Source organism: Colius striatus, chromosome 19 (assembly GCF_028858725.1).
Source record: "Colius striatus isolate bColStr4 chromosome 19, bColStr4.1.hap1, whole genome shotgun sequence".
Taxonomy (NCBI): Eukaryota; Metazoa; Chordata; class Aves; order Coliiformes; family Coliidae; genus Colius; species Colius striatus.
In genome coordinates, this window is record NC_084777.1 from 3,044,422 (window position 1) to 3,064,476 (window position 20,055).

Genomic DNA, 20,055 nt, shown 5'->3' on the forward strand with positions numbered 1-20,055 from the left:
ACTCAGAGCAGATACAACGATGCAGAATAGCTGCTCAGACCAGAGTTTGTCCAGGAATCAGGGATTAAGTTTCTGCTGTTGCCAAAGACAATGTTTGGTAAATGCCTGGATGTCAACATCATCGTGTTTTCTGGCTGCTCTTGCATCTGGGGTTTCCCTGCACCGAGTCTCACTGTGTTACTATGTGAACTGGAGAATTCACTCCTATGGTGTGACACAGGCACCGACGGGGAAGCCATGTAGAATGAGCCAAACCCAAAGAGCTTCCAAGTGCTTATTAACTCAGTAAGACCATGGGCAAGTGTGGTCGTTCCATTTGCAGCAGAATGGAATGCAGAGAGTGAACGACAGCTCTGCACTGAGGAGCTTTAGCAGACTGCAACCAGAACATAGCCCGTAACGATCAGCACGGGGGTCAGGCTGTTAAAACAAGAGGATCAAGGGGCGAGTCACTTACTTGCACTGCCCTTCGTACTTCTGGCAGTCGAAGCCATCGTAGAGGCAGCCGGCGTTATTGCACTGGGAGTCACACTTGCCATCGTTGAAGTACTTCCAGCACTGCAGCGACTGGGAGCAGTTCTTCCAGGGGTCGTTGAAGTTGAGGGAGCAGTCGCCGCCGTCCCAGCCGCAGGCGTGGTTGTTGCACTTGCCGTCGCAGATCTTGTTGCCGGCGTAGCCCGCGCAGACCGCGATCTCGCACTTCTCCTCGATTTTGGGTGGGATGATGTCCTGCCCGATACCACCCTGGAAATCAAAGTCCAGGATGTGGCAGTTGAGGCCGTTGAAGTTGGCCGGGCAGTTGCAGCGGTAGTAGGGGGAGGCGTCGCTGAAGAACTCGCAGGTGCCCCCGTTGTAGCAGGGGTTGGATGTGCAAGGGCTGCTGGCCGGGTACTGGCACTCGGGACCCGTGAAGGACGGTGTGCACATGCACTTGGAGCTCTTGTGGATGGAGATGCAGGTGCCACCGTTCAGGCAGTGCAGGTTCCCACAGGTGCGGGAGTCGTTCTCGCAGGTGGCACCCACAAAGCCCTGAGGAAGTAACAGCAAGGAGGGAATCAATCACTGATGCTGTCCCATGAGCAGCCAAACACACGTGTGGCCTGGGAAACTCAGCACAAAGCCACTCAATCAGGGCACAGCTCTGGTGTGTCCTCTGGGGGCAAGAACAATCTAGAACATCAACCCTGTGAGAGCAGTGCCCTCAAAATGAAGGGAGCTCTTCACCACAGCTGCTGGATCCATCTTTACATGGTGCAAATAATGGTCACACAGATGGTCCATTGGTTGGAAGGGCCCTGCAGAGCTCACCCAGCCCAACCCCCTGCTAATGCAGGTTCCCCTTGATAAGGGGGTGCAGGAACATGTCCAGGTGGGGTTGGAAATCTCCTGAGAAGGAGCCTCCACACCCTCCCTGGGCAGCCTGGGCCAGGGCTCCCTCACCTCAGCACCAAAGGAGTTTTTCCTTGTGTTTCAGTGGAACTGTTTGTGTTCCAACTTGTGCCCGTTACCCCTTGTCCTGTCACTGACCACCACAGAAAGACAACTGGCCTCATCCTCTCAACATCCACCCTTTAGGTATTTATCAGCATTGATAAGGTCCCCTTGAGCTCAGCCTTCTCTTCTCCAGGCTGAACAGCCCCAGGTCCCGCAGCCTTTCCTCCTCACACACATGTTCCATCCCCTCAGCATCTTGGTAGCCCTGTGCTGGCCTCTCTCCAGAAGAGAGAGTGAACCAGGCGAGAGTCTGGCCCCTTGACTGACCCTCTGGGCAAGGGGCTGACTTGCAGGGGTCTGTGCAACACCCCATGCTCAGAGCTGGAAAGGAGCAGGTACGTACCGGTGGGCACTTGCAGATGAAGCCACGGCCGGTGTTGCTGGCCACCGCGCACGTGCCGCCGTTCCGGCAGGGTTTGCCCTTACAGCCGTCCACCACGGTGTCACAGCGGCGGCCTGCCGAGGGAAGGGAGAGCGTGAGGAGCACAGCAAGGCATGGGAGAAGCTTGGGGCAGGTGTGGGCTGTGCCCTGGGAGCGAGGGGGCTGCGGTGCTCACCTGCATAGCCAGGTCTGCACTCGCATTTGTAGTCGTTGACCCGCTGCACGCAGTTCTGGGTGCCGCGGGCGTCGCAGGGGTTGGACAGGCACTCGTTGACGTCTCCCTCGCAGCGCTCCCCTACAAAGCCAGGGGGGCAGATGCAGCTGTAGCCACCTACCCGATCCGTGCACTTGCCATTGTTAAAGCACTTGGGCCCCAGGGTGACAGGATCAAAGAAAGGGCTGCAGTCATCCACATTGATCTCACAGTGCACCCCTAGAGAGACGGGGGAACAACCCACACAGCTCATCAAACAGTATCGGGGTGCCCGCTGGTCCCTTGTGTGACCCTTCCCTGAGAAGGGGCTGGGCCTGACCAACTCAGTGGCCGACTGAGCTGCTGCTCTGGCAGGAGGCACACGGCTCCTGGCAGCCAGGGCTGCGTGGCCTTGATGGCTGAGCTTGCAAGCAAACGCAAACCTTGGCCGTTGCATTTGCTTCTGCCAGCCCGAGCAGCTAATGAGCAGATACTAAGGATATCTGCACTCAGCCCACTAATGCCCCAGCCTGGGGAATTAATTTACCTTGAGTTCCTCTGGGGCAGGAGCATTTGTAGGTATTGATGAGATCGATGCAGGTTCCTCCATTCTGGCATGGGTGGGACAAACACTCATTGATCTCCTCTGAACAGTTAACTCCATGATAACCAGCCACACACTACAAGGAGGGAAGATGGAAACTATCAGAGAGGTTCACTCAAGTGCAACAGCACCCTGGCCTTCAGCTTGGCAAAGGGGCACCCAGCCAGCCTTGGGCAGAACAAAGGCAGTGACTGGTGCTTTCTCCCTGTGCATCTCTGCCCTCTGTGGCACCCACCTCGCAGGAGTAGCCCCCCAGGTAGTCTGTGCAGGTGGCTCCGTTCTGGCAGGGGTTGGGGGAACACTCGTCCACCTGCTCCTCGCAGTAGCTGCCGGTGTAGCCGGCCTGGCAGCGGCAGAAGTGAGTGTTGCCAGTGTCCACACAGAGCCCTGAGTTCCTGCAGAGATGGGCTACATCGATACCTGCCAGGGAGAGCAAAGTGAGATGTGGGGACCTGGCTGACACTCATGCACCTCAGGAGCATGATGAGGCCATCACACATCCTTCTGGGTATGGCAGCCACAACCACAGCCTCAGGGGTGCATGTCACAGCAATCCTTGAGACAGCTCTGGTTATGCCAAAGATTCCCCCCACCCACAAGAGAACTGAGCATGTTCCTGCTCAGAGCTCAGCACAGAGGCATCTGGGGACCCCTTCCTGGCCCTTTGAGGCTGTACACGTGGCAGGGACTGACCTTGCTGCTTAGCAGCCACCTCGCAGGACACACTGGGGACATCACAGTACAGCCCCGTCCATCCACTGTTGCACTCGCAGCGGTACAGGTTGTTGGTTTGCCAGCACTTGCCCCCATTTTTGCAAGGAGAGGAGTCACACCAACGCACCAAGTTCTGAGGGGAGCAGAGCAAAACATGGGGGTCAGGATCTGACAGAGCTGCAGGAGCAGACGCTACAGTGACCTCTCCCAAATCCCCACAGCCAGCAGGCACGGACTGACACGGGCCAGCAGCCAGCAGCCCAAGGTTCCTGTACCTGGCAGTTGAGCCCGGTGTATCCCTGGGGACAAGTGCACTTGTACATGCCATAGCTGTCGTGACACGTGCCCCCGTTCAGGCACGGCTTGGAGTCACACTCGTTGATGTCGTGCTCGCAGTAGCTGCCCGTGAAACCAGGCGGGCAGAGGCAGGTGAAGGTGTTGATGCCATCCACACAAGTCCCACTGTTGAAGCAGGAGCTGAGAACACAGACATCACGTCCCAGTGAGTCACCACTCCATGGTAAAGCCTCCACAAACCAGCCCAGAGCTACGAGGCAGCACAGGGACCACAGGCTCCAACCCTGACAGAGGCTGTGCCCGTGGCAGGAGCTGTGCCAGGCTGTACCTCTCCGTGCAGTCAGGCGTGTTGTTCTCGCAGTGGATGCCGCTGAAGCCAGAGGGGCAGGTACAGGTGTAGCTGTTGACACAGTCAGTGCAGTTGGCACCATTCTTGCAGGGGTTGCTGGCACACTCATTGATGTCCTCCTCGCATTTGGGCCCACGGAAACCAGCCAGGCACTCGCAGAAGAAGGTGCCGATGCCATCGGTGCAGGAGCCACCGTTGTGGCATGGATCTGGAGAGGAGCAACATGCATGTGAAGGTGTAAAGGGTCCGGTCCTGGTGCAGCAGCCCTGCCCAGAAGCAGCCTCACTATCCCCACACTCGCCCCCTGGCTACGTAGAGGGATGGGACAGAGCCCAGGGAGACTGGGCACAAGGAGGGCACATGAGACCCACTTGCTCGCTGCCCACACATCACTCTCCCCACCTCAGCCTCCCTCCTGCCAGCTCCCATCTGGCCTTGGGAGCAGCTCAACCAGGATGTGCTTGAGGTGGCCCGAAAGCCCGAGCAGGGCTCTCAGCACAGCCCAGGGCAAAGCTCATGCACGGGGAGGAGGATGCCAGCCCCAGGAAGGGGCAACACTGCTGGTGGCTCAGGGCCAGGCTGAGGCTGCAGCCCCTGCTCTTACTGGGCCTGCAGTCGTCGATGTCGGTGTCGCAGTTGCGGCCGCTGAAGCCGGTCCTGCAGGCGCAGCGGTAGCTCCCGTTGATGTTCTGGCACGTGGCCCCGTTGCGACAGGGGCTCTTCACGCACTCGTTGATGTCAATCTCGCAGGTCTGACCTGTGGGACAGGGACTGTGTGGGTTGGAGGTGCTGGCAAGAGGCCCTCCTTGCCAACGGGTGCGGGTAACGTGTCCCATCCGCCCGGCTGAGCCATGGGGCAGGGCATGACCCTCCTCAAAGCCAGGCACTGTGCAGGGCTGCTCCTGTCTGGGAGGGCACAGACAGCCACCTGCACACTCCCTGCCTTGCATCTATCACTCTCTGAGCAGCCAAGGAGAGCTGGGTGTGCTGAACCCCGAGATGAGCCATGCCCCTACCTTGCCAGCCGGAGGGGCAGTTGCAGGAGAAGCTCTCGTAGTCCTCTGACTCCCGGCACTCGCCACCGTTGGCACAGGGGTTGCCAGCGCAAGGGGCCAGCACATCCTCACAGGTGGCTCCTGCAGAGGCACAAACACTTGCTGATAACCCCTCTGACACAAAGGGTTGCCCAAGCCCCTGCCAGCCCTGTTCTCTGCCCTGGGCTGCTGCCAGCCCTGGGGCAGGCTCTGAGCTTCCCCATAGCTCCAGGGCAGCCTGGCTGGGGCCATCTCCTCCATCCCTGGTCCCCCATGACCTCAGGCCCCCCATGAATCCTTTAGGCCCTGGCAATCTGGGCTACATTAAAGCACTGCACACTTCCTTTGGCAGGGAAATGCCGCTCGGGGTGTCCTTCCCCCCTTGCTCTCTCCCCCCGTCCCTCTCAGCCGCTTTTCCTGTTTACGTCCAGCCAAGGGACACGTTCCCTCCAAACTCTTATCTTCCCTGTCAGCCAGTATCTCCTGAACTGGCCTTTGCTATTTTCCAGAGCCTTCCACTCCCTGCTTGCCCCATACCCGTCCCCCCAGGGGTTTGTGTGGCCGCTGCCGAGGGCAGGAAATGGCTCACGGCTTCCTGCAATTGTGCACCGGCTGCCGCTCTGCTCCGGAGGAAGCAGGAGGCCGGCAAACAGGAATGGGCTCAGCAGAATCCCCCAGCCCCGGGCTCAGCAGAATCCCCCAGCCCCTCGGCCTCAGCTCGTGTTTCAGTGTGAGCTCAGCGGCAGAATGAGCCCAGGGGCAGCGCAGAACCCCCGGGGTGGGGTGTGAGTGGGGTGTGAGTGGGGCGGCCGCCGGTGCTGCTGCCCCGGGGAGGGCTGGGGCTGAGCCACCGCCTCGGTGCCCTCCAGGAGGAGGAGGAGGGAGGAAGCTGTGTCTGGCCTCTTCCCAAAGCTCCTCCAGATTTCCTCCAGCTGGGAGGTGGAGCAGTGGCCCTGGGCAGCCCCGGGACAGGGCAGAGGGAAGCCTCTGCTCTTGCACTTGCTGAGGGGCTGGTTTGCTGTCACAGCCGAGGCAGCAGCCTCACGAGGGGCTGGGGGGCACAGGGTGCTCCCCCTCACCTGTGTAGGGCAGGAGGCAGTTGCAGGTGTAGCCGGCAACGTCGTCGATGCACGTGCCCTGGTTCAGGCAGGGGTTGGACGCACACTCGTTGATATTGGTCTGGCAGTTAGGTCCTGTGGTGGAGAAAATAGATAAAAGTGGCTGTGGTGGGAGGGGAGCTGAGGGGACAATGGGGATGTGGGGACAATGGCAACGGTCCACCCATTGCCCAGGAAGAGCCTCCTGCTCCAGGGCTGTGTTTAGTGCTGGGCCCCTCACTCACTGCCACAGGGACACTGAGGGGCTGCAGCGTGGCCAGAGCTGGGCACAGAGCTGGGGAAGGGGCTGGAGCACAAGGGGCTGGGGAGGGGCTGAGGGAATGGGGGTGTTCAGCCTGGAGAAGAGGAGGCTGAGGGGACACAGCAGCACTCTCTGACACTCCCTGACAGGAGGCTGCAGGGAGTTGGTCTCTCCCCCCAAGTAACAAATGATAAGACAAGAGGAAACTGCCCAAGTTGCCCCAGGGGAGGTTGAGATTGGAGCTGAGGCAGAACTGTTTCCCTGAGAGGGGTGTCAGCCCCTGTGCCAGGCTGCCCAGGGAGCTGGGGCAGTGCCCAGCCCTGGAGGGATCCCAAAGCCGTGGAGCTGAGGTGCTGAGGGCTGTGGGTTAGTGGTGGTCTGGGCAGGGTGAGGGGAGGGCTGGGACTGTAGGAGCTTCAAGGGCTTTTCCAACAAAACGATTCCAACCAGACCTGAGGTCTCCACCATCCCCACAGTGAAGCCTCCAGCCCACAGAGCATCATGAGGACAGCCACCCACAGCTCCCACCCAAGCCCAAATGTGAGGGGGCACATGGGGCTGCATCCCTGGCTGCACCCTTACCACTGAAGCCCTCCCTGCAGGTGCAGATGTAGCCACTGGTCATGTCCTTGCAGGTGCCACCGTTCATGCAGGGGTTGGATTCACACTCGTTGTTGTTAATGTCACAGTTTGTCCCACTCCAGCCTGGGTCACAGTCACACCTGTAGCTTTGGGGAAAGTTTGGGGCATAAGGCACAGGACCTGGTCCAGCCTGGCCCTCCCAGCTCCAGCAGCCATCATTTATCCAGCAAAGCCCAGGATTCTAATTGTGCCCCTGCATGGAAACATCCCCCAGGACCAGCACAGAGCATGGATGAGCACCAGCATCAGCAACGGCTGCTCGCTCTGCCTCCAACCTTGACTTTGCTCGTTCCCCCTTTGGTCCCAGCAGCCCCCGTGCCCTTGGCCTACCCATTCAGCCCATCGTGGCATTTCCCATGGATGCAGGGGTTGCTGTTGCACTCATTCACTTCAGACAGGCACTTGGGGTCGTGGAAGCCCTCGGGGCAGAGGCAGGTGAAGCCGTTGATGCCGTCCTTGCACGTGCCCCCGTTGTGGCAGGGGTTGCTGGCGCACTCGTCGATGTTGATGTTGCACATGCGCCCTGGGAGATGGGAGACGTGAGGAAATATTACCTCCTAGGGTAATAATACCCACAGTGGGTGCCTCCCAGGGGGCACCCACTCCAGACATGTGGGGAATGGCCACTGGAAGCTCAGATCTCCAGGCACACGTGTGGTGGCTGTGTAGGAGTGGGGCTGCCCTCTGGGTAGGGTGACTCCACATCCCTGCATCGCCTGCCTGCCTTAATTAAACAGTACTGGGAAGAGGCCGTGCCCTGGACTTGTTTGGTGCAGGAGGGAATAAGGAAGGGAGGCAGTTTCAGGCTGTAACCCTAGCTGCCATGGCTGACAAAGCCAGGCTTTATTGCAGCTCCAGGAGGGCAGGGGGACGAGGGGCCGCGCGAGAGGCGGGGGCTGCCCCCATCAAAGCCCTGCACCACTTCCAGCAGCCATCAAACAAACCAGTCGGACAAGGCAGCAACCTGATACCCATGGGAGTGGGTGCAGCAGGAGTCGAATTCATGGCACCAGACACCCCTTTGATTTCGGCCCGAGCCAGGGTCACCCTCCTGAACAAGCAGGAGCGCTGGAGGCTGCAAAACCTCCAGCAAGCGGGACAGCAGCATCTCCCCCCACTCTCTGCTGCGTGAGGCACCGCTGCTGCAGCGATCCCAGCACTGCCACAGGCTCAGGGCACATCCCAGGGGTGAGCCTGGCTCCACACCAGGTCCCCAGGGTGCCGTGGTGGCCGCCGTGCCCTGCTCTCACCTGTGTACCCCGGCTCGCAGGTGCACTCGTAGCCGTTGATCTTGTCGATGCACTTGCCATAGTCACAGGGGTTGCTGGCGCAGTCGTCCAGGTTGATCTCACAGTTGGGCCCTGGGGAGGAGAGCGAAGCTTTAAGGTGTCCCCAGCCTTGCTGACGAGACAAAACGCAGCCCCCACTGGCACCCACCACCGCTGCTCCACAACAAAGCGCCTCTGCCACAAGCACCTCCCCAGCTCCAGGCTGGGGTGAGGTTCCTGCGAGAGCCGGCCGCCAAACTGGGAGAACTTGCCCTCACCGAGGATGCCCCAAGGCTGGCGCTGGCTCCAGCACCAGGGTGGCTGCTGGCGGTGGCCCAGGGCCAACCCACGGATGAGCCCGGGGTGCCACGCGGCACAGCCGCTCGGCGTGGAGCCCCGGGGGGTCCCTCCTGCTCACCCGTGGTCCCTTTGAGGCAGAGACAGTTGTAGGCGTTGTTCCTGTCCTGGCAGGTGCCCCCGTTTTTGCAGGGCTGGCTCTGGCACTCGTTGATGTTGATGTCGCAGCGGTGGCCGGTGTAGCCGGGCTGGCAGAGGCAGGTGAAGGAGGCGATGCTGTCCTTGCACGTCCCGTAGTGGCACGGGTCGGGGTCACACTCATCAATGTCGATCTCACAGTGAGCACCTGTAAAACCTGCCACCAGCAGGAGGGACACAAGGTCAGGAGGGAGGACGAGGAGGGAAGATGGGGATGCAGAGTGAGGATGGGGGATGCAGAGTGAGGATGGAGGATGCAGGGTGAGGATGAGGAACACAGGGTGAGGATGGAGGATGCAGGGTGAGGATGAGGGATGCAGGGTGAGGATGGAGGATACAGGCTCAGGATGGGGAATGCAGTGTGAGAATAAGTGCCACTCCTTCCTATCCTGGCCAGAGGCACTTCATCAGGGTGACTTTACTTGCCTGCCCACACCACCACGAGTCCCAGGACCCCCAGGAGCGGGGTGCAGGCAGGGGAGCACCCTGGCACACCAGCAGCAGGGCTGGTCAGCCTCCTGCTCACAGGCTTTGTCCCAGGGATGCACAATGACCTGCATTAAGCCGTCCTCAGCTCAGGAGCGGGGCCCCGCGCTCGCCTGTGGCTCGTCCTGGAGCGCACGGGGGGGCCAACCACAGGCACCCCCGAATAATAACCCCCCCAGCAGCTCCTATTCTCCTGGCCAGCTCCCTCCCCGCTGGGTTTGGGGGTGGAGAGCTGAGGACAAAGTACAGCTTTGACTAGACCCCGCCAAGCCCACATAGCAGCTTTTCATCGGGGCTTGGCATTAGCAAGACACTAATTAGAGGCCATTCAGCTGGAAGATTTCTGGCAGGAGCTGCTCCACAAAAGAGCCACTGTTTGCCACCAAGGCTCAAGTCATCATTCTGTGCAACCGCTCCTTGGGTTTCGGTCGGCGAGCCCCCGCAGCCCTGCACCTTGCATCCTCATAGAGGCAGCTTTATTCCTTCCTTCCTGCCTTCCCCCTCGCAGCCGCCCGCCGCCGGGACGGGAGCACGGCGGGACAGCTGCTCACCGCCACACCTAACGAGCGCCGGGCTCCTTACGGCTCTGGGGCCAGCAGACTCCGCTGAGCCCTGCCAAAGGGACAGTGCTGCCCTGCAGGAGTCACACCAGCAGGGGCTGACCCCGCTGCCGGCAGGATTGGGGACACCCAGCATGGCAGGTGCTCGGGCAGGTGGGTGCTTAACGGGGTGACGTGGTTTTGTGGCACGTCACGGGGCAGAAGGCTGAAGCTCTCACCTTCGGTGCACTCGCAGCTGTAGGTGTTGGGGCCGTCCACGCACTTGGCTCCGTTCTTGCAGGGGGTGCTGGCGCACTCGTCAATGTCAAACTGGCACAGGTGCCCGTTGAAGCCTGGAAGGGAGGGAGGGAGGGAGAAGTCATGTCCCTGTGCAGCGCTGGGCGCCGACAGCCTCCCCCCAGCCGCCAGGCCCCCCCCCCCCCCCCCCCCGTGTCCCGGCCAGGGCGCTGGGTTTCCATGGGGATGGCTGCTGGGGGCCCTGAATGTGGGGCTGCGACCCGCCATTGAGAGCATCTTATTTACATCTCTAGAGGAGCAAAGTCTCTGAACTTCAAAACCTCCTTTCACAGATTAACCATCTCCCCATTCTCCGCTCCACCCAGTGACTTTGACACCGCATTCAAAGCCGCTGGTGCGGCCCCCTCCAGCCCCCAGCCCTCCTTCCCAAAGAGAGGCCTTTTCAAGTGCAAAGCCGTGGGGTTTAATCCTCCTTCCCCTCTCCCATGGGCCAAACCAGGAGCACCATCGCCTCTGCGGGACTCAGCCCCTCTCCACAATGGCAGAACTCCCCACCAAAAGTGCTGAGAGGTGCTCAGCCCTCTCTTTCCCACTTCAGGGGGCTCTGAAATTTAAGGAGCCCATCTTCAGCTCCTTCCTGGCTCGAGCCAGGACGCATCACAGCTCTGCAGAGGGAGGGATGCTGCATACCCGTGGGGCACTCGCAGTGGAACTCGTTGATCTTGTCGAGGCAGTTGCCGTTGTGCAGGCAGGGGCTGCTGGCACACTCGTCCGTGTTGATCTCGCAGTAAACCCCCTCGTACCCTGCAGAGAGACCCAGTACACCGTCAGTGCCGTGGCACAGCGCTGGCACAACGTCCAGCTTACAGCCAGGGAATGTCTGGTCCCTGTGTCCTTCTACAAAGGCAGCTCAGGAGCTGTGCTGCAGGTGGTGGGACGCGACACACAAGCTGCTCCGTGGCTGTCCACCCCAGATCTGCCTGACCTTGGCTTCATCCAAGCCAGCAAGGTTGGCAAGAAGAGTCAACATCAGGGCTGATGGTGCCCAGTTCCTTCCTCCCATCCTTGACCAATCTTGACCAAGCACTTTTCGCTGCTGCCCACAGTCACACGTGCCTCCCACAGCTCCTCACCCAAACCAGCACCAAGCTGAAGCCCAGGGACACTCAGAGCCCTCCCACCGCCCGCACCCAGCACCAGGGCAGGGGTCCACAGGGCTGCCCACCCACCTGGCATGCAGATGCACTGGAACTCCCCAATCTGGTCCAGGCAGGTGGCATCGTTCTGGCAGGGGTTGGAGAGGCACTCGTTGACATCAATCTCACAGCGAGGGCCCGAGTAGCCCTGCAGACACTGGCACTGGAAGGACCCCTGGGTGTTGATGCATTTCCCTGCGTGCTCACAAGGGTTGGCTCCTGCAACACAGAAGTGCAGCTCACAGGACATGCTCTGGCTGCAGAGGAGCTCCCAGCTGCACCAGTGCTTTCCCCAGCTGCTCCTTACCCAGCGAGCACTCGTCCACATCCTGGTTGCAGGCTGGCCCCATGTACCCCGAAGGACACGTGCAGATGGCTTTGCCATTGACAGGGTTGGTGTCACAGTTGGAGCCCTCGTTGCAGGGGTTGCTGATGCAGGCATCATCAAGGTGGCACAGCAAACCTGGGCAGCAAGGGCAAGTGCATGTCAAGGGTGATGGACACACCGGTCACCGTGCACCAAGACTCCATCTGGGAGCCATGGGACACGCAGGGAGCTGCCACCCTGCACTGTGAGCGGGGGCCAAGGTGGGACGAGGCCTCACCTGTGCGGCCGTGGGGACACTCGCAGTAGAAGGAGGCCACCCGGTCGTGGCAGGTAGCCCCGTGGAAGCAGGCGGCCATGGCACAGTCATCGATGTTCTCGCTGCAGTCCTCGCCCGTCCAGCCGTTGACACAGACGCAGTTGTAGCTGCCGTGGTTGTTGTGGCAGGTGCCCCCATTCTGGCAGGCGTTGGGCATCAGCTGGCACTCATCCACGTCCTCGGTGCAGTACTGACCTGCCAGGGGACAGGGCACATGTGTGAGGCTGGTGCTGCTCAGCTCCCACGGGCGCCACGAGCATTGCTGGGAAGCAAAACACCTCTCCTCACCCAGTCCCCATCATCTCCCAGTGCAGTATCATCCAGCCCAGCCTTGTGCCACCTTCAATGCCATCAGCATCTTTACCTGTCCACTCAGGTGGGCACTGGCAGTTGTAGGTGTTGACGCCATCCACACAGGTGCCCCCATTCTTGCAGTTGTTGCCTGGACAGTCATTGATGTTCTCCTCACAGTTCTGACCCGTGAACCCTGTGCACAGGAGACATCTGCTGTGATGCTGAACGACCCAACAGCCACGCCATTGCCTCAGCCTCCCACCACCCCCCATCCACAGCAGGTTGCTTGTTATTGGGTGTTGACTGTGTGCCAGGCATCCCCAAGTCCAGCTTCTAGTTTCATCCTCAGCCCTGCCCTGCCTCTGAGAGGGTTTAATTCTACCATGCATGTTTCCCTGCCAAGGTGCCACTGCCAGAGCCCAGCCAGCAGTAGTGGCTTCCTCCACAGAGGGCAGATGGGGTGTCCCTGTCGTGGGACTCAGCCCCAGCTCTGGAGACGCTCACCCCAAGCAGCAAAGGATCCAGCTCCATGGCAAGCCAGGATGAACCGGGGCTGCTCCCACCAAGGCCTGCAGCACCCGCTGCTGAATCAGCAGCTTTGAATTTCACGTGTAAAGAGCCTCAGCAGCAGTACTTCTCCTGCAGAGGGATCTCAGTCCCTGGCAGGGCAAACCCCAGCCAGGCTGGCTCATCCCAGCCCACCCCCACAGCCTGGCTGCTCGGGTTCCTGTTATCGCCTGCACCTGATAAGGCAGCATGCACGGAAACCCTCCCACCCCCGGCCTCTCCCTACAGCAGACATGAAACAGCCTTCTCTGGCATCTGCCAAGCCACCCCATCCCCCTCTGACTGCCATTTGGGTTAAGAGCTGCATCTACTCTAAAACTCCACCAAAGCCACCCAACCCTCTGTCAGGCATCAGCCTTCCCAGCCCGCCCAGGCACTGGGATGGCAACGCCAGCCCACGGCAGCTCCCCGCGGCACCGGTGTGCACCTGCAGCTCCCCAGGCTGCCCCAGGCGTTCTGCAGGTCCAGACCAGGCTGCTCCCTGGCACAGGCAGCTCACTACAGCACCTCCACCTGCATGGGGAAGGGACTGGGTGCCCAGGCTCATCCTCTGTGGGACCCTAACCGTGGCCCAGCTGGGGTTCTTCCCTCTCCCTCTCTCCAAAGGGCTGGGTTTTCCTCTCCCCCATAGCCTCAGCCCCATCACACGAGGAGTAGCAACAGCAATCTATGAGTGCTGGTAGGAATCCAGAGCAGATAACGTTGATTTGTGCTCATTTTTAAGCAGCTGGGCTGAGACTGAACAGCAATAACTGGCAACGTCCTAGATACCAGGATTAACTCATTTTGAACCATCCGAATGAGTAATTAGTCCTGCAATTACTCTAAACTCAGGGTTACATTCTGCAGTGATGGCACGATAAAACAGCCAAGATTAGTTTAACTTGAAGAAACCCGGCGCGGCCAGGACTCTCCGGGAATGAAAAGGGGACATTGTTTCAGGTCTGCTGCGCTGCATACCAGCCTATCAATCACTCCCTTATCATGAAAAGCAGCCCCCAGCCCCTCCTGCCTCTGCCCCAAGCCGGTGCAGCTCCTGCAGCGAGCCACACCGGGTGCTGGAGGTGCCAATGGACTCCCCACCCCCCCTCAAAGCAGGGTCTGTGCCGTGCCACCCGTGCGATGGGAACCGGCCCGTGCAGCATGCAAATCTCCTGGAAGCAGCCCACGGAGCTGGGTGTGAAGTGCTGATCCCCCCCCTGCAGCAGGGATGTTCCCCCAGGGTCAGACCTCACCCCACCGTGCCCCGACGCTTGGGCTGCTCTGGGGAAAGCGCCTAGTCAGCAGAACGGCAGAGCAGGGCAGGGCTGATGCCACTCCTCCTGCCCCTCCACCTGCAGTGCCGCTGTGCCAGGCCAGGGCTCGGAGCTGCTCCCACACAGCATCACCCCTGGGAGCTCATCCTGGAACAAAGGGTTTCCTTCCCTGGCACTGCTCACCTGGTCAGCCCTAATGCATCGCTGCCGCCACAGAGGGGGAGCAGGACATCCTGCAGGACCCTCTATTTCAGATGCTTAATGAGCCTCCTGAGTTACTGCAGCCAAAAGGGAAGGGGATTGAATCTCTGAGCCTGTGAATCTCTGAGCCTCTGATCAATGTGAGATCCCTCATGCTGCCTTGTGGGGACTACATGTCTTTGCCCAGCATGGTGTTGGGCTGCCAGTGGGATGTGGTGGCTGGGAAACCTCATCTGCAGCCCAATGCTACAGCCCCAGTGGCAGTGGGGCAGGAGGGAGGCTGGAGCTCCCCACAGTTAACACCAAGCAGCACCCAGGCTGCACAGCAGAGAAGCTGCCTGCCCCTCATCCTGCCCCAGCCCAACCAGAGGAGATCAAAGTAGTCCCATGAGAGACTTCTCAGGCAGCTCAGCACTGCCCACAGCTTCCTTCCAAGGGAGAGGGCCAGTGTGTTCCCTCTGCATCTGCCACAGCTGCATAGTGTGGCTGGCTTGGGTGGGAAGGCAAGCCCAGCCTGGTCTGAGCATGGCTCTGGAAACTGTCATTTTGTGTCTCCATCCAGCGTGGGGTTGGGGTAGCGTGGGGATGGGGGAGCGTGGGGATGGGGGAGCGTGGGGATGGGGGAATATGAGGCTGTGCTCAGCCCTTTCTGCTCCATACCCTGACTGTGTTGCAGAAACGAAAGGCTTTGCCCAACTCAGGGGCCCTTCCACAGCCACCCTTTCCTCTGGCATGCAAGGTGCCAAGCTCCAGTCGCAGGGTGATGAGCTCCCAGGACAACCCCCAGCAGGCCCCTTGCTGCAGGAGCTCTTCATTCCAGAGGCTGTAATTGGCCTGGGCTGGGGCACTTGCTGGAGGGAGCAGCAGTGAGCAGCACCCCAAGGGGCTCCTTTCCCCAACTCCATTTGCACTCGGAAACTTTCCAAAAGAGCAATTCCGGGCTAATGATCCCTTTGTGGAAGTGGGTTAAGCTGAAGCGGAAAAAGCCACTCTTGTTGTAGAATATGAGCATCCGCACAGGGCCTCTGCTCAAACACTTGTTTTGGAAGAGCTATTTTGGTGAATCACCAAGTACACAAAGCCCCCAGACGTCGTCTCCTCATCGGGCACCGCTGCCCAGCATCTTCCCCAGTGCACGCGGCACGACGAGCCCGCAGCCCATCTGTCCCTCCCAGGACTCAGGGAACCAGAGGGCACTGCTTGTTTAAGGGCTGCAAAGGGGCTGCAAGAGAGTCCCCCATCCTCATCCCACCAGCCCCTACCTGGCAGGCACGTGCAGTCGTAGGTGGTGTCTCCGATCTGGCGGCAGGTCCCGCCGTTCTGGCAGGGTGAAGGGTTGCAGGGCACGTAGAGGTGCTCGCAGTTCTGCCCGGTGTAGGCTGGCTTGCAGGAGCACTGGTAGGTGCCCACCTCGTTGGTGCAGGTCCCACCATTCTTGCAGATGGCCGGGGGGATGTTGCACTCATTCACGTCCTGCTTGCAGTTGGCCCCGTGGAAGCCGGCGGTGCAGCGGCAGATGTAGTGGGCTTCGAAGGGGACGCACTGGCCCCCGTTGGCACAGGGGTTGGAGGCACAGGGGTCAGCCTGCTGGCAGGTTTTGCCTGGGGAGGGAAGGGAAGGAGGATGAGATGATGCAAACCGCAGCTCAGGGTCTTGCTGGGAGTGATCTTTGGTGCAGATGCAGTTCTGGGGCTGTGTTCACAGCGACTGAAACTGATTCCCCCCAACCCTGCCTCCTGTGAACCCCTCACACGAGCAGGAGACTTGCAGCTCGCTCACACAGAGACTCTCCCAAGCCCCAGCTGGGATTTGCAGACCACTCTCCTACTTTTCCTCAGCACTGGAGGAAGCTGAAGTGAGAGGCAGCACCCTGCCCCATCCATGGGGTTTTTCTAGGAGCAACCCTTCCCCCAGTCTGTCCCCATGGACAGGTCACTGTGTCATAGAACCATAGAAACCTTTTGGTTGGAAAAGATGTTTAAGCTGATAGAGTCCCAGCCCTCCCCTCACCCTGCCAAGCCCACCACTAACTACCCCATGGCCCTCAGCACCTCAGCTCCATGGCTTTGGGATCCCTCTAGGGATTGAGACTCCCCCAGCTCCCTGGGCAGCCTGGCACAGGGGCTGACACCCCTCTCAGGGAAACAGTTCTGCCTCAGCTCCAATCTCAATCTCCCCTGGGGCAACTGGAGCCCATCTCTTCTTGATTTATCACTTGTTACTTAGGAGAAGAGACTGACCCCACCTCCAGCCTCCTGTCAGGGAGCTGCACAGTGCTCCTATCTCCCCTCAGCCTCCTCTTCTCCAGGTTCAACACCCCCATTCCCTCAGCCCTTCCCCAGCCCCCCTGTGCTCCAGCCCCTTCCCCAGCTCCGGACACACATCGCCTGTCTGCCCACACCTCCCGGCCTCACCTGACCAGCCCGGTGGGCAGCGGCACTTGTACTCGCTGAGCGTGAGGAGGTCGCAGGTGCCGCCGTTGCGACAGGGGTTGCTGAGGCAGACGTTGTCGCGGGGCGTGAGGCAGAGCTCGTCGGTGAAGCCCAGGCGGCAGCTGCAGGTGTAGTCCACGGTGCTGCCGCGCACCACCGCGGTGCAGGTGCCGGCGTTCTTGCAGGGGGAGCTGAGGCAGGGGTTGGGCAGCTGGCACCGCTCGCCCACGTAGGCACCGCTACACCTGGCAGGGGGCAAGACAAAAGGGATTAGTCCTGAGGGGATGGGGGGCACACAGACAACCCAGGAACCGGCTTCGGGAACGCCTCGCCGAGCCTGACCACGCACTGCATCGTGGCACGTCAGGTTTGGCAATTGCACGGCTCTGCCCTGGCTGCTCTGGGCTGAGAAGAGGAAGATGAAAGAAGTACCACGAACAAAGGCATCTCTCATCGTGGGGCCTGCACTGAACTGCAGCCTGCAGTGCTGATGTCCTGCTTCCCAAGGCAAGGTGATTTTTATGTGTCCATCTCCCTCCCCGCCACTGAAGAGGAAACCAAGGAACAAGGAGGGATGTGGTGGCTGCAGGAGGATCAACGCTCCACCTGCACCCAACCCAGGGCACCCACAGATCCCGAGGGAGAGGAAACCCCACAGTGACAGTGACCCACGGGCCAAGCAGCATGGGGATTGCCCCGTGCCCTTGCCCGAACAGTGGATCCTGCTCTGACAGGGCATTTTTTACCCTCCCTCCATCCTAGAAATCAGTCAAACATGATCAAACACAGGCTCAGCACTGGCTGGTAGCAGGTGGGACACGTTCCTGATCCTCACAGCCAGCTGAGATCTGAACCAGAAACAAATCCTACACAGGGAGGGATGAGCTGCCCTGGCTGCCACGTCCCTCTGCGTGAGAGCCCTGAGAAAAGGCTTCCTGACGCGGCCACCGGTTTCACCATCTGTCACCTCTGCACAACAGGGCTGGAGCAACTGCCTGGGGCACTACACGCTGCAAGGGCAAACCCCAACAGCCACGCTGGCAAAGGACCCTGCAGAGCAAGGAGCTGCCCCTGGCAAAGGGAGGATGAAGCAAAGCAGAGAGACTGAGGGCACCCGACATCAAAAGGAGATCCTGGGGATGAGACCCTTCAGCACCTCCCCAGCACAAACCCTCCCACACGGCATCTCTTGTACCACATCTGCAAGATGAGATGCCCTGCATTTCTGTCCCCAACCAGCTCTGCTCACGTTACACCGCTTCCAAAGGGGAATCTTCTGCCCTGGCTGGGCTGTGCCAAGCAGCCGTCACGAGGAGCCCATGGGAGGAGCGTGACAGCACCAGCACCGGCTGTGCCAAACCCAGCTGGCAATGCCACGGCGGCAGAGCAGGGCAGGCCACGCTCAGCTCACGCCGGGCTGATGGCTGCTATCAGAGGCCTCGAGAGCAGACACAATTCTGGGGGTGGTTGTGTGCATTGCTGCGAGCTCGGGGTGAGGCAACCGCTGCTGGAGGCGATGGCTGGGGCAGACAACAGCAGCCAGGCATCGGGGGAGCACAGTCCCTGCTGTGCTTTGATGGGTCAGCGCTCAGGGGAGCTCTGCCGTGCCCACACCCGTCCCCACCAGAGCTGGTGGGACCTCGCCTTGCACGGCCTCTGAGCCATGCAGCGAGGCTCCCGGGGCACGCAGCAGCCCCGTGGCTGCAGAGCACTGACCAAACAAGAGTGTGGGGCCCTTCCAGTGAGGAACAGCCACCAACCCCCCTCTCAGCCAGCCCCGGCCCGGAGCCACCGCGCTTTGCCGGCCACGTTTCAGCCCCAACTCCCCCTCTCCCTTTCATTTTTTTTTAACCCAATTCTGATTTCATTGTTGGGGATTGTGTGAGAATTTGTCAGGATTCGGAGACATTTTGAGTTAATGAGACGGCATTATCCAGGCCAAATGAAAAAGAAAATGTGTATAATAATAAATCAGGGCATCTGCTCGGCACACAAAGGGCGGCGGGGAGCAGGTGTGCATCCTAATGAGGCACAGCAGCTGCCGGCGCCGTGCCACGATGCCCGGCGGCCCCGCGGCCGCGCACCAACCACCACGGGGACGCTGCTTCTGGGTGGCTGCGCCGTGGCCCCGCGTGGGGGAATGCGAGGGCCAGGGGCGGTGGCTGCCTGAGAAGGGCCATTGTGCGTGGCCAGCACAGGCACCGCTGGCAAACTGCTCAAGTGTGCAGTCATGTGCTGAAAGCACGGCGCTCTCCCCTCCTCCCGCTGCCGCCCTGCACTGCACACGGGGGGGGCTTCTTTTTCACCCCCTTTTTCTTAAAACAATCCTCTGGCAGCCAGGGCAGCGTCACGAGAGCATCCAATGGGAGAAAAAGGCGGCCGGGAGGGGGGGAAAAAAGGGATAGGGAAAAAAATGTGATGCTGGACAAAGAGTCCCGAGGGCTGCGCGGGAAGCGGCGAGCGCGGGAACGGCCGTGGCGGTGGCTCCGGGGTAGCTGGGACGGGGAGGCTGTGCTCTGCAGCCCAGGGGGAGCTGGGCAGCCCAAGGGGCTGCTGCTGGGATTGGGGTTCCTGTGCTCTGCAGCCCAGGGCGAGCTGGGCAGCCCAAGGGGCTGCTGCTGGGATTGGGGTTCCTGTGCTCTGCAGCCCAGGGCGAGCTGGGCAGCCCAAGGGGCTGCTGCTGGGATTGGGGTTCCTGTGCTCTGCAGCCCAGGGCGAGCTGGGCAGCCCAAGGGGCTGCTGCTGGGATTGGGGTTCCTGTGCTCTGCAGCCCAGGGCGAGCTGGGCAGCCCAAGGGGCTGCTGCTGGGATTGGGGTTCCTGTGCTCTGCAGCCCAGGGCAAGCTGGGCAGCCCAAGGGGCTACTGCTGGGATTGGGGTTCCTGTGCTCTGCAACCCAGGGTGAACTGGGCAGCCCAAGGGGCTACTGCTGGGATTGGGGTTCCTGTGCTCTGCAGCCCAGGGCGAGCTGGGCAGCCCAAGGGGCTACTGCTGGGATTGGGGTTACTGTGCTCTGCAGCCCACGGGGCTACTGCTGGGATTGGGGTTCCTGTGCCCAGCGGCTTAAATGAGGCCAGGACGAGGAGCTGAGAGTCTTCCCACCCAATTACTTTTCGGACTGTTTCCAGTTTCAATGTAGGCAAGCGGTGGTTTGAGCTCATGGATGGGAAGGCAGAGCAGAGCTCAGACTGAGCCTGGGTATGGTTATTAGCCAGAAAGTTAATTAGTGAGTGGAGAAACTTCCCTGGGCGGCAGGGGAGCCCCTGTCTGAGGGCACAGGAGGGCTGAGGTCCCTGGCAGTGTCCCTTCAGGAGATAGTTTCCTTCAGGAAACCCCTCAAGTTTCACCAAGT

General features: G+C 60.5%; 1 protein-coding gene across 2 annotated transcripts in view; it reads right to left on the bottom strand.

Annotated features, from left to right (window-relative positions):
* Positions 1-20,055, bottom strand: part of NOTCH1 (notch receptor 1) — a 44,978-nt gene that overhangs the window by 9,324 nt on the left and 15,599 nt on the right. The window contains exons 3-25 of one of the 2 annotated variants that reach the window (XM_062012002.1): positions 16,687-16,949; positions 15,535-15,873; positions 12,319-12,441; positions 11,916-12,149; positions 11,618-11,773; positions 11,344-11,529; positions 10,805-10,918; positions 10,096-10,209; positions 8,755-8,988; positions 8,319-8,429; positions 7,399-7,591; positions 7,009-7,154; positions 6,147-6,260; positions 5,050-5,169; positions 4,638-4,790; positions 4,013-4,241; positions 3,663-3,864; positions 3,367-3,520; positions 2,909-3,093; positions 2,617-2,749; positions 2,052-2,171; positions 1,838-1,950; positions 458-1,029 (exon numbers count right to left, since the gene is read on the bottom strand). In XM_062012002.1, the coding sequence (XP_061867986.1) occupies positions 458-1,029; positions 1,838-1,950; positions 2,052-2,171; positions 2,617-2,749; positions 2,909-3,093; positions 3,367-3,520; positions 3,663-3,864; positions 4,013-4,241; positions 4,638-4,790; positions 5,050-5,169; positions 6,147-6,260; positions 7,009-7,154; positions 7,399-7,591; positions 8,319-8,429; positions 8,755-8,988; positions 10,096-10,209; positions 10,805-10,918; positions 11,344-11,529; positions 11,618-11,773; positions 11,916-12,149; positions 12,319-12,441; positions 15,535-15,873; positions 16,687-16,949 (4,308 nt within the window). Of the gene's footprint in view, positions 1-457; positions 1,030-1,837; positions 1,951-2,051; positions 2,310-2,616; positions 2,750-2,908; positions 3,094-3,366; positions 3,521-3,662; positions 3,865-4,012; positions 4,242-4,637; positions 4,791-5,049; positions 5,170-6,146; positions 6,261-7,008; positions 7,155-7,398; positions 7,592-8,318; positions 8,430-8,754; positions 8,989-10,095; positions 10,210-10,804; positions 10,919-11,343; positions 11,530-11,617; positions 11,774-11,915; positions 12,150-12,318; positions 12,442-15,534; positions 15,874-16,686; positions 16,950-20,055 lie in introns of both variants that reach the window. The other variant, XM_062012001.1, reaches the window with a different exon arrangement.